Genomic DNA, 12,202 nt, shown 5'->3' on the forward strand with positions numbered 1-12,202 from the left:
TGTGGGGGTGGGACCATGCAAATAAGGTGTATGGAACACTGAAGAGGGGATTGGTCAGTTTTGCCATCCAGTTAGGTTTAAATGCTAGGCTATTCTAGAGGCAGACAGGTGGGGACTTCACCACCACAAAGGAGAGATGGGAGCAGAGCGTATCCTTTGGACCCAGGATTTCTGTCCAGGGACCTCCTGGACCCAGAAGAGAGAAAGAGTTGTAACACTGGAGACAGAGAGAAGTAGCAACAGAGATACAGCAGCAGCAGAGACAGTAGCACCAAGGGACCCTCAAGAGATGGCACAATGGGCTTCCTGACCCATGGAGTGGAAGTTCAGGCAGGAGGCTTGTTGGCAGAGTAGGGTGCCTCTGGGCACTTGGTGGTGCTAGCTCTCTGACCCATAGATCAAGAGAAATGAGTTCCTTTGGGGAGGAGGCTTGCTGGTGGAGTGTGGTGCCTCTGGACACAGATTGGTGGAGCTAAAGAACTCTGTTTACACTTGAAAGAGCAGGGAAGATGTCTGGCTGAGGGGCTGCAGGGTAGCAGGGGCCAGAGGCCAAGGGCCATTGAGAGGCATGCCTGAGGGCATGGCTAAGCTGTCCTGACCAAAGAGCTGTATCCTGGGTAATTTCTGATTCTGAACTGTAATCTATCACTTCCCTGATAAACCCCATAAGCATGAGTATTTTCTATGAGTTATTTGGCCGGTACAACAGATTATCAAACCCAGCAAAGAAACAGAGCATGCCATGGGAGGACAGTTGGTGGCAGAGTTGGTTAAAAAAACCACTGGAATGAAGGTATAACTGACATTTTCATCATAGGAATCAGACTTGGGCTGTAGATCTTGATTCTCCTTCCACCTCGTGAAGTTAGAGGTGGTCAGATGCCACTCCCACACCACTTTTACAGTTGTATTTTTTTTACAATTATACTTTAAGAGGACAGATTAAGTAGTATCTTAGATTTTTAATATTAAAGAGGTCATTTGCAGCAAATGTTCCCATGCAGTACTTTGTTAGATTTCTTGACTGATGCTTCCATGGGTGTTGATTATGGATCCAAGTAAAATGAATCTTTAACAACTTCAATCTTTTTTCCATTTATTTTGATGTTGCTTACTGGTCCAGTTGTGAAGATTTTTATGCTGAGGTGTAACCCATACTCAAGATTGTAGTCTTTGATCTTCATGAATATGTGTCTGAAGTCTTCTTCACTTTCAGCAAGCAAGGCTGTACCATCTGCATATTGTAGATTGTTAATGAGTCTTCCTCCAAGCCTGATGCTGCATTCTTCATTTAGTCTAGCTTCTGGAATTACTGGCTCAGTATACAGATTAAATAAGTACGGCGGAAGGGAACAACACTGACACACACCTTTCCTGGTATTAAACTTGCAGTATCCCCTTGCTTGGTCTGAACTGCCTCTTGGCCTATGTACAGTTCCACATGAGCACATCTAAGTGTTCTGCAATTCCTACTCCTTGAAATGTTATCCATAATTTGTTATGAACCACACAGTCACATGATTTTGCACAATCAATAAAACACAAGTTTAGTATTTTCCTGGTATTCCCTGCTTTCAGTCAAGATCCAGTTGACATCAGCAGTGATATCCCTCATTCCATGTCCTCTTCTGAATTTGGCTTGAATTTCTGGCAATGTACTGCTCAACTCTTTGAATTATCTTCAGCAAAATTTTACTTATATGTGCTATTAATGATATTGTTAGAGCATTTCTGCATTATTTGGATCACCTTTCTTTGGAACGGACAAAATACAGATCTCTTCCAGTTGGCTGGCGAGGCAGCTGTCTTCCAAATTTATTGGCACAGACAACTGAGCACATCCAGCATTGCAATCATTTGTTGAAACATTCAACTGATATTCTGTCAATTACTGGGGCTTTGTTGTTTTTGCCAATGCCTTTGTGCAGCTTGGACTTCTTTCAATACCATCAGTTTTTGGTCATATACTACCTTCTGAAACAGTTGAACTTCAACCAACTCTTTTTGGTACCATGACTGTGTATTCTATCTTCTTTTGATGCTTCTTGCATTCTTCAATATTTAGTCCTTAGAATCTGTCAATACTGCAACTTGAAGCTTGAATTTTTTCACCATGTTCTTCCGTTTTGGTTTTCTAACTCCAGGTTTTTGCACATTTCATATTTTAGTTTGCCTTCTGGAGCCACTTTTGAAATCTGTTCAGCTCTTTTACATTATCATTTCTTCCATTTGCTTTAGCTCTTTATTCAAGAGCAAGGTTCAGACTCTCTTCTGAGACGTTCATTTATCTTTTGTCTTTTAATGACCTTTTGCTTTCTTCATGTGTGATGTCATTGATGTCATCCCAGAGCTTGTCTGTTCTTTGGTCATTTGTGTTCAATGCATGAAATCTATTTTTGAGATAGTCTCTAAATTCAAGTGGGATATACTCAAGGTCTTATTCTGGTTCTTGTGGACTTAATTTTCTTCAGTTTCTAGATACTTATTATTTTGATAAACACCATTATAAAGTATCATCATGACCATATTAATTACAGTGAAATCTGTGAGACCGGAATTTGATGAGACAGTTTTGTTCTTCTGGATGTGTTAAGTCTTCCATCTTTGACAGAGTACAGGCTTACCACTTTTCTATTGTTCGTTTTAACAGAAACTATTTTGAGTTTTCATTTTCTGATAGGTTTCTGGCCTTGCAGAGATTCTGTTTTTGCAGGTTTAAATGTATAAAGTAAATTTAAATCCTAACGACAAATAAAACAATGTTCCAGGGTCTGCTGTGTGCCAGGAGCTGGTGGATACATTACAAACCTGCTCAGTCATCATCACCTTCTACTTTAGACATGAAGAACCTAATCTCAGAGCAAGATTACAGTCAAGAAGCCACAAAACTGTTATTAAAGCCTAGATGTGACTAAAAAGTCAGCTGCCTTTCTATTGGGCAATGTTGCCATCATAAAATAAGCTTGTTCTCTCAACCGTGAAGCTGAGAATGGAGAAGATGGAGTTAGCAGGAAGCTGGAGGAGAATAGAGAAGTTACATATAGCAATTACATAAAGGAAGGGAAGGGAGAGCAAGTCAGCAATGTCAATGGTAGACCCTAAAGACTAAACTCACTGCCATTGAGTTGGATCTGACGGGTTTCCAAGGCGGTGTCATTATGGAAGTGCATTCCCCAGTCTTCCTTCTGAGGAGTGGCTGGTGGGTTTGAACTGTCAGCCTTTGGGTTAGCAGTCAAATGCCTTAGCCACTATGCCTCCAGAGCTCTTAAAGGCTAAACATAGAACCAACCTGAGTTAATCAAATAGCCTTTTGCCTCCAAACACTAGAACTAATCAAGATAGACAAATATAGCTCCTTTATTTAAAATTCTGAAAAAGAAATCTCAAACGCCATTTTGATAGCCTTAGCTGATAGTTAACAGCTATTAATTTGGACAAGCTCATCTTTAAATTCCATCTAATACTTCTCTGTTGCCATTTGACCTGGCTTTTAATAGGAATAGGAGAAATGTAAGTATTAAACACTTACACACCAACCGCTTATAAAGATTGTTAAACTCTCAAAAGCTATCTGCAGTTATATCTGGCACTCTGTACAACATTTTTTAAGATGTTGAAAATTAAAGAAGCTCACAAACACCAAGATGCATTTATAATTAAAAGCTCTATGTGGTAGTTTGGTTTATGTGTCAACTTTGCTGGGCCTGGTTGAGTGGCTGGGCAGCTGGTGGTAGTTAATCCCTATGAGGAGACTGGCAATCAACTTCATGGCATGATCTACCACAAGCAGCTGGGGAGCTGCCTTTGGGTATGTGTGGTCTGTTTCCTGTATATAAGGAGAAGCCTTTGGGAATGGTCTCTAGCTTATGGCATGCTTGGACCCTGCACATAGCCGTGTTGTTGCTCAGTAGCCTGCTATGCTCTGCCAACCTTGGGACTTATAATGGACTTAAGTTAATGGCCTGCCATGTGGTTTGGCAACATTGGGACTGTGCCTTTTTACTTGTCAACCTTGGGGGTTTCTCAGTCAGCAGCCAGCAGCTGTCTGAGTGAAGAAATGCCTCTAGCTCCAGAGGGCCAGGAGCAGGAGGCAGAGCTGGACCCCAAGGTTGAGGGGCTTTCACCCAGCCCCTAGAGCCTGGAACTTTGAACTTGGACTTATAGCCTCCAAATTTTAATGAACTCCTGTTTGTTAAGGCCATCTTGTCAGAGCAGCACTAGGTAACCAGAACATTCTACAATTGGAATATCCTAAATGTATCACAAAATGAATTGCTGAAGTTTCTTTATACTATTAGAATGCTCAGCCTTGACTAAAAGATAATTTAATTTCTTTAACTCACATTTCTTCCACTTACCAAGCTTTAAGCCAGACAAATTTTTATTTAGTAACAATGATGACATTATTTAATCATTTTTTTTTAAATTAATAATAGGATCATTATACCTGTGCAATCAGCTCAAGTGTTGAGTGACAAGGACAAAGGTGACATAAGTTTTATAATTACTATAAATAACTTCCACAGGTGAGGATATTAGCACATGTGAATTCCAAAGCCAATTGTGGAAGATGATTTTTGTGAAACACATCTTAAAGAGAAAACATTTCTGAAGATGTCATACTTCACTGCATGAAAATAAAATGTTTTACAGTACTGATTTACTGTATTTGATGTATTTTGTAAGAGAAATACTTAAAATAATACACTGGAATTCATGACAGAAGTAATACAAAGGAACAGATGCTTGAATGAGACCTACTGGGAAATACATTCCTGTTTTTTATCATCTAATCCTTCTGATAAGAAAAGCTTCTACTGTTAAGGACAAACTTGACCTTCCTTGAAATGTGTTGTCCACTGCTTTTCTGTTTCTGTCACCGTTGCCATAAACAGTTGTTTAAGGATGTCCTTATCTAAATTCTTGCCTGCAACAGAACAAAATATGATTACTTTACACTTATTAAGGAGCTCTGGTGGCATAGTGACTGGTTAAAGCATTCAGCTGCTCACCAAAAGGTTGGCAGTTTGCACCCACCAACCACTCCATGGGAGAAAGATGCGGCAGTATGCTTCTGTAAAGACATCTACTCTACCCTATAGGGTCACCATGAGTCAGAATAGACTCGATGGTAAATGGGTTTGGTTTTTCTTTTTTTCAAACACTTATTAAACTGACATGGTTTACCTACCAATTCTAGATCATTAAATGTTTAATGAGCTTCCTAAATTCACAAACTGAATGATTCCTTCCTTAACTTTCTAGTTGGGGCCCTCACAGACAAACTGGCACTTGAATTAATTGCTTTTCTAAAAAGAGTAAAACACTTTAATCACAAACTTACTGAGGTCTGCAGATGGGGCTCTGACTGGCTCAGACTCTGCTAAAGAAGCCCACCTGCCCTTTCAGGTCTGTTCTTCACTGTTTACGGTCAGCGACTTGGTAACTTACCGATAAAGACCAGTCTGTTTGTCCTCTCGGTGTCACTCTCCCAGCTCACAGGGGTCTCCTCCAGGTCATAGAGTTCATGCACACCCTGGACGATCACTTGTTGTGGTTTATCTTTGATGGACACTAGCCCCTGTTCCGAGGTCAAGGATTAAACAGGCTCAGTTTAATTTAAAAGCAGAAACACAGCATCCCTGTTAATGGACTAATTATTCCTACTCCTTTTTCTTTTCAAATTAAGAAATATTTATAATCTACATGCCAGAAAAAAGCAAACCAGCCGCCATGAGGTTGCCTCCAACTCTCGGTGCCCCCACGTGCGTCAGAGTAGACCTGCTCCATAAAGCCCTTTTAATAATACTTTATTTTCAGTGAAGGTAACGCAACTGTTTAGGTTCCAGTCAACAATTTCTACAAACATTTAGTGACATTGGTTACATTCTTCACAATTCATGAACATTCAGTATTTCCATTCTGGTTGTTCCATTTAGATTAATCTAGTTTTCCTGTCCCCTCATATTCTTATCTTTGTTTAAAAATAATTGTTGACTTTTATTCCAATTCCTTTTTAAAACACAAATTCATAAAGAAGATCTGCTAATATTACTTAGTTCCAATTATTTCTGCATTAAAGACAGTTTCTTAAAACTTGAAGGCCAACTTTTTATTTTTTAATTTTTATTGTGATTTGAGTGAAAGTTTACAGAGCAAATTCACTTTCCATAAGCAGCTCACATACACTTTGTCTCATGACATTGACTGTAATTTCCCATAGTGCAACAGCCCCATTTCCTCCCCATAGTTACCTCTTCCCTTTATCCTTCCCTTCCATGCACTCCTTTGCACTGTCCCCTGCCCCCCAGCTGTCTCCCTATGCACACACAGCTCTTCTATTCTCTCCCATGATTGCAAGGAGTATATCTACCTAATGTAAATGTTCACCTCATATGCCTGTCTTTTGTTTGGCTGGAAGCCATGAGAGTGGGTTCAATTCCAGACCTGAAGGGCAGCTAGGGGCCATAATCTCTGGTGTTCAATTCAAGCTCTATCAGACCAGCAAATCCATTCCCTTTTACTTTCCCCCCAAAGATACTGAGTTTTATTCCACATTGTTCTCTCACTCTATCCAGGATCTTCTACACAGATCCCCCTTTAAGTAGTTGACAGTGGTAGCCGGGTACCATCTAGTTCTTCTGGTCTCATGGTCGTATAGACTGAGGATTGCATGATGTACCGGTCACCTGGACTAATTGTTTCCATGCATCTTTGGTTTTTGTTATTCTTCTTTGTTCTGGACGAGGAGAGACCCATGGTTGCATCTAGATGGTCACTTGCAAGCTTTTAAGATTCTAGTCACTACTCGCCAAAGCAGGATGTGGAGCAATGTTTTTGTGTAGTATGTTATGCCAATTGAGCTTGATGTCCCCTGTGACTATGGTCCCGAGCCCACAGTTCCAAATGTGTTATGTATCAGATTCTACTGATTATTCTCCTACTCTTGAGATTTTATATTTGTTTCACAGTTTTTGTGGGAATATCTCAGAAGTTAAAAGATTCTGGCTACCATTAAATAAACTGTGTCTGAAATAAATTACAATAAATAGAGCAGACGTGATAACAAAGAAAAAGAAAACTATTGTATTTCTCTGCATACAGTTGATTTTGTATTGATTTGCAGGAATGAGGTACAAATTACCTGATAAAATGGCTCTTATGAGAATGGAATAGCATGGTGCCTAAAGGACTTGACTGCTAACCAGAAGGCTGGAGGTTCAAACCCACCAGCCACTCCTCGGAAGGAAGATTGGGCAATCAATCTACTTTCGTAGTGATACTGCCTCGGAAACCCAAGGGTTTGACTCAACAGCACATAACAACAACAACAAAGTAACATTTCTTATGCATATTTGTGATAAAATTAAGATATGCATTACAAAATAGAAAGTGACAAACCATTCATAGTCATTCCTACCACTCAAAGGTGACCCCTACTAAAAGTTCAGTGCATTTTCCTTCCTGCCTTTCTTGTCCTGTGCTCACTTTCCTGCTTTTTAAAGTTGAATTTTAATATAAAATAGTAAACTCTTTGGAAATAATTATTTCAGTATCTATCTTGTGTTACTTATATAAAGACTTTGGAGCAGTAGCTGTTACTGGGGTTGATGTTTTACACAGGTTCATTATTAGAGTATTAGTACTTTGTAATAGGACAGATATGAAGACAAAGACTGGTTGGTTCAGAATCCCCCAGTGTGGTTGTGATAAGAAGGCCAAAGGAAGAACCAAAGAGGATAACTACCAAAAAAGTGTCACAAACTGCAAGACAATATCCAAACCGACATGGTCCAGAAGGGCTGCCAAGATCTATGCAGAATCTTAGTGTAAATGCCCAGGGTGCTGCTTTTCTGGTAGCTGCCCTCTACCAGTACTGGGGGATTTAAGCAGCTTCCGAATGAATACTGGGCAGGGAGTATTCATGTGGTGCTAGTCATCTAGGAGCAGAAAGAGCTGGCTCAGTCCTCTCACAGGTGTGACCTGGGAAGGAACTGGACTCACCAGTGTGGCTGTGCAGAGCCAACAACACAAGTGCCAGCATACAGGTGACGAAACCTAACCCCAAAAAACTTTTCCCAGCAGTCTCATCTCTGTCATTCTAGGGACCCCCGTAAGTCAGCCCCTAACTGGAGAGAGGATTCAATTACTACTAATAATAAACACATAACAACAATAATAAACAGTCCTGATAAAGACTTAATGGCACTCAGATGTTTGCTGATTAGTTAAGTGCACAACCTAGTTCAGCTGACCTTGGAAAAACACCTTTTGAGACATGAATACCCCAATGTCAAGTAAAGTGAATGGGCTTCCAGACACAGAGCAAAGAATTCTTCTAGTCTCTGAAACTTTGTTTAGAGCATGACAAAAGTTTAATGTTTGTTAAATGGATCAAGAAACAAAAGATAAAGTTCAGCTGCAGGAAGACTTCTAATATGACTGCTCTGTTGAATTTGTCCTGGGAAAATCAACTCAAAGAAGGGCTCAGTTTTCTCTAACTGACCAAGCATGTGCCAAAGGGAAGAGCTCTGAGAGTTAAATTCAGGAACCAGATAACTGCTCACACACCTGGGAGTGGAGAGCAGGGGACAACACTTGAAAGCCCACAGATGGCATTAGTTGCTGCACTAAATGAAACTGCAAATCAGCCATCTTTGTGCAGTGATTTTCAAATTCCTTCACAGCCATGGGAATAATAAAGAACAATGAGAACAGACCAAAAGCACTGGCACAAAAACCAATGCTTCTGTTTAAACCAAATATGGAGTTTGTTGTTGTTGTTGAATATACACACAGAAAAACAGACCAACTCAACAGTTTCTACATGTCCAATCCAGTGACACTGATGACATTTGAGTTGGGTAACCATTCTCTCTCTCTCTGAGTTGCTCCTCCCCCACTGACATAAACTTACTGCCCCCAGGGTCCCTATCTAATCTGTCAATTTGATCCCCTATGTTGTTGCTGTTATGTGCCGTGGAGTTGGCCCCAACTCATAGCGACTCTTCTTTGGGTTTCTGAGGCAATATCACTACGGAAGTAGATTGCCCAACCTTCCTTCCGAGGAGTGATCCCCTATAGATAGTTCTTAAAAGAGCACAATGCTCAAGGCAGATATTTTTTTACTAGTTAAGGTAAACTATTGTTTGGTTTTAAGAAGCCTTCAGGGGATATAAAACCAAATCTCTTTGTCAATAGTACACAGCTGTGTAAAGGGCATACGTACCTTTAGTCGGATGACCTCCATGCAGTGACCATCCTTGTTCCTCACATTCTTTTCCCACAGCAGATTCTGTGTCAAGTGGCATCATTTAATAAGACCAACTATGGTTCATGAAAACAACAATGTAATGGAACAGCTGATATATCTTTAATGGGTTACAATGGCATTCACCTGGATAAATACATTTAGGCTTTCTTCCTTTGCATTTCCTGGTATTTCAAATGTGACTGTAACAATATTCTGTAAATCAAGAGACATAATAATTATTTTCTTACAGTAATACCAATATATATTTTTAAATTACAAGTTTTGAGATGAAAAGTAAGGAACACATCTCATGACACTTGGGGTTGCCTGACAATGTGTACTATGTATTAGTTTTTCTCTGTGTCTGCCAACCATGGGCTTCAACAGCTCCGTTTCTGTATTCTTCCAAGTTAATCAATGCTCTAGTGGTTAAAGCATTTGGCTGCTAACCAAAAGGACAGTGGTTTGAACCCACCAGCTGCTCTGTAGGAGAAAGATGTGGTAATCTGCTTCTGAAAAGATTTACATCCTTGGAAAGCCTATGGGGCAGTTAGTTCTACTCTGTCTTCTAGGGGCCCTATGCGTCAGAATCAACTCAAACACAGTGGGTTGGGTTTGGGCTTTGCTTCTGTAAAGATGACAGCCTTGGAAACTCTATGGGGCAGTTCTACCCTATCCTACAGGGTTGCTATGAGTCAAAACTGACTCAATGGCAGCAGGTTTGGTGTTTAGTACTTACAGAGAAAACCCTCATGACATGATGTCCCACAGGGACTCATTATTTGACTCACTCTTCCCAGATTCTCGGCAATAAGAAAGGAGGTAACACTTACGGTGGTTACTCTGTGCTAGCCAGGTATGTTTACATGGTCCCTTCATTGCATCTTTTCCTTCACTCTTCTCAACAATCCTATGGGGTAAAGATAACTATTTCTATTTTATAAACTGGTAAAAATGAGGCTCAGAGAAAGAACCACAGCCAGGAGTAAACCTCAAAATCAGAAGTGTAATTCTATTCTCTTGGAAAAACAAATATAAAAGAAAGGTTCAGTTTATGGTAACTGACTAAGCCTGTGCCAAAGGAAGAAGAGTTCAAAAGACATAAATGATGGTGACACCACCATTTCTGCTTTCTGAAGGTCCATCATCATTTACAGACTGTTAATGTGGAGGTCTTTTTCCTCACAATCTGGATAAATGTTTCACTCTCCACTCTGAAGAACCACAAGCTGAATACTTCCTCTGACAGGCCACATAAGTAAAATCCAAACCTGTTTGCCACTGCACCTTCATGATGAAAACACACAAGGGGCAGCATAACATTATGGAAAATACAGAAAAGCCAGAATTGGTTTTATCAAATGTCCTTAGAGAATAACTAAAGACCAGTGTCAAAGGCCCATTCCAGCACAGAATCTACTGCCGTCTGGTCTGCACTGCTGCCAGAATCAGCAAGAGCACAAAGGGCTTTCTTGCTCAGGTATCAGAAGTATGAGCTGAGCCAACTAAAAATAGTCTCAAGTTGGACTTTAAAATGTCAGAACACAACAAGTATTACTTTCAAAATCTTTATTAACATATTCTGCTCTTAAACTGTTTTCATAAGGTTAAGGCAATAATAGTATGCTTTTAGACCCAATAACATGATTTTTTTCTTCATAGAGGCAATCACTGCAAATAATACTAAAACTCCTTCTCTACTCAAACCACTTTGGTTTGGTGGATTCTTATCATCTATTAAGAGGCAGGATTAAAAAAAAAAAATTCCCTGATATTGAGTTGATTCCAACTCACAGTGACCCACAGGACAAGGGACAAGCTACCTCATAGGATTTCCAAGGCTGTCACATCGTTCTCCTGTGGAGCAACTAGTGGGGTCGAACCACCCACCTGTTGGTTAGCAGCCGAAAGCTTAACCACTCACTGCACCATCAAAGCTCCTTAGAGGTGGGATTGTTGTTGTTGTGTTGCTATGTGCCATCAAGTCGGACCCGACTCATAGTGACCCCTCCTTGGGTTTCCCAGGCAGTATCACTACAGAAGTAGATTGCCCAACCTTCCTTCTGAGGAGTGGCTGGTGGGTTTGAACCGCCAGCCTTCTGGTTAGCAGTCAAGTGCCTTAGGCACTATGCTACCAGATTAAAAAAATACCTGTCTAGAAAGAGTTTTAATAAGATACCATAAACACAGCCAACTTAAGAGAAATAATTTAAAAAAAAGGCTTTTCAAAGCTTTTTACCTGATCCAGGTGAGGCTGGGCTGCTGACATCTGTTGAAGTTTTTCCTGCAAACTAAGAAAACCGGATTAGAAGTTCAGAAACCAATAAACTTCTGACTTACAAACAGAAAGCAAAACAAGGACAAGACTCTGCATCACAGACTCTTTCAGCATTTCAATTTTACATGCTGTTCACATGTTCTAACAACTTGGTACACAAAAACTTTTCTTAGAGAAAATGTACATACATATACATGTATGTGTTACACACACAGTAAACACGAACACTAGTCTTTTAGCAACACTATTTTGTGTGGTTACATATGTCATATATTTTTTTTAACTGTACAAGGCCACTACTGTAAAAAGTTCAAGACAAAGTTTACTACTTTAAAAACAAATAGTATTTAAAAACAAACAGGAGCTCTGGTAGCATAGTACCTAAGGCACTTGACTGCTAACTAGAAGGCTGGCAGTTCAAACCCACCAGCCACTCATCGGAAGGAAGGTTGGGCAATCTACTTCCGTAGTGATACTGCCTCGGCAACCCAAGGAGGGGTCGCTGTGAGTCGGGGCCGACTCCACGGCACACAACAACAACAATAGCATGAGTTCAAGAGCTCTAGTGGCATACAAAAAGTCAGAATCTCAAAAACGCCTTATTCTGCTCTGAAAAGAGCAAGATCAATACAACATAACCAACTACAACCCTAACAACTGCAGCTACTTGT

General features: G+C 40.2%; 1 protein-coding gene across 1 annotated transcript in view; it reads right to left on the reverse strand.

Moving 5' to 3' along the window:
• Positions 1-4,820: 4,820 nt before the first annotated feature.
• CBWD1 (COBW domain containing 1) overlaps positions 4,821-12,202 on the reverse strand; it is a 52,708-nt gene continuing 45,326 nt past the window's right edge. Inside the window, exons 11-15 of the mRNA XM_007956573.2 lie at positions 11,493-11,544; positions 9,398-9,466; positions 9,230-9,295; positions 5,452-5,581; positions 4,821-4,927 (exon numbers count right to left, since the gene is read on the reverse strand). Of these exons, the coding sequence (XP_007954764.1) occupies positions 4,821-4,927; positions 5,452-5,581; positions 9,230-9,295; positions 9,398-9,466; positions 11,493-11,544 (424 nt within the window). The remainder of the gene's footprint in view (positions 4,928-5,451; positions 5,582-9,229; positions 9,296-9,397; positions 9,467-11,492; positions 11,545-12,202) is intronic.

The sequence above is a fragment of the Orycteropus afer genome, unplaced genomic scaffold, assembly GCF_000298275.1.
Source record: "Orycteropus afer afer isolate SDZICR_OR568_19922 unplaced genomic scaffold, OryAfe1.0 scaffold00637, whole genome shotgun sequence".
Classification (NCBI taxonomy): Eukaryota; Metazoa; Chordata; class Mammalia; order Tubulidentata; family Orycteropodidae; genus Orycteropus; species Orycteropus afer.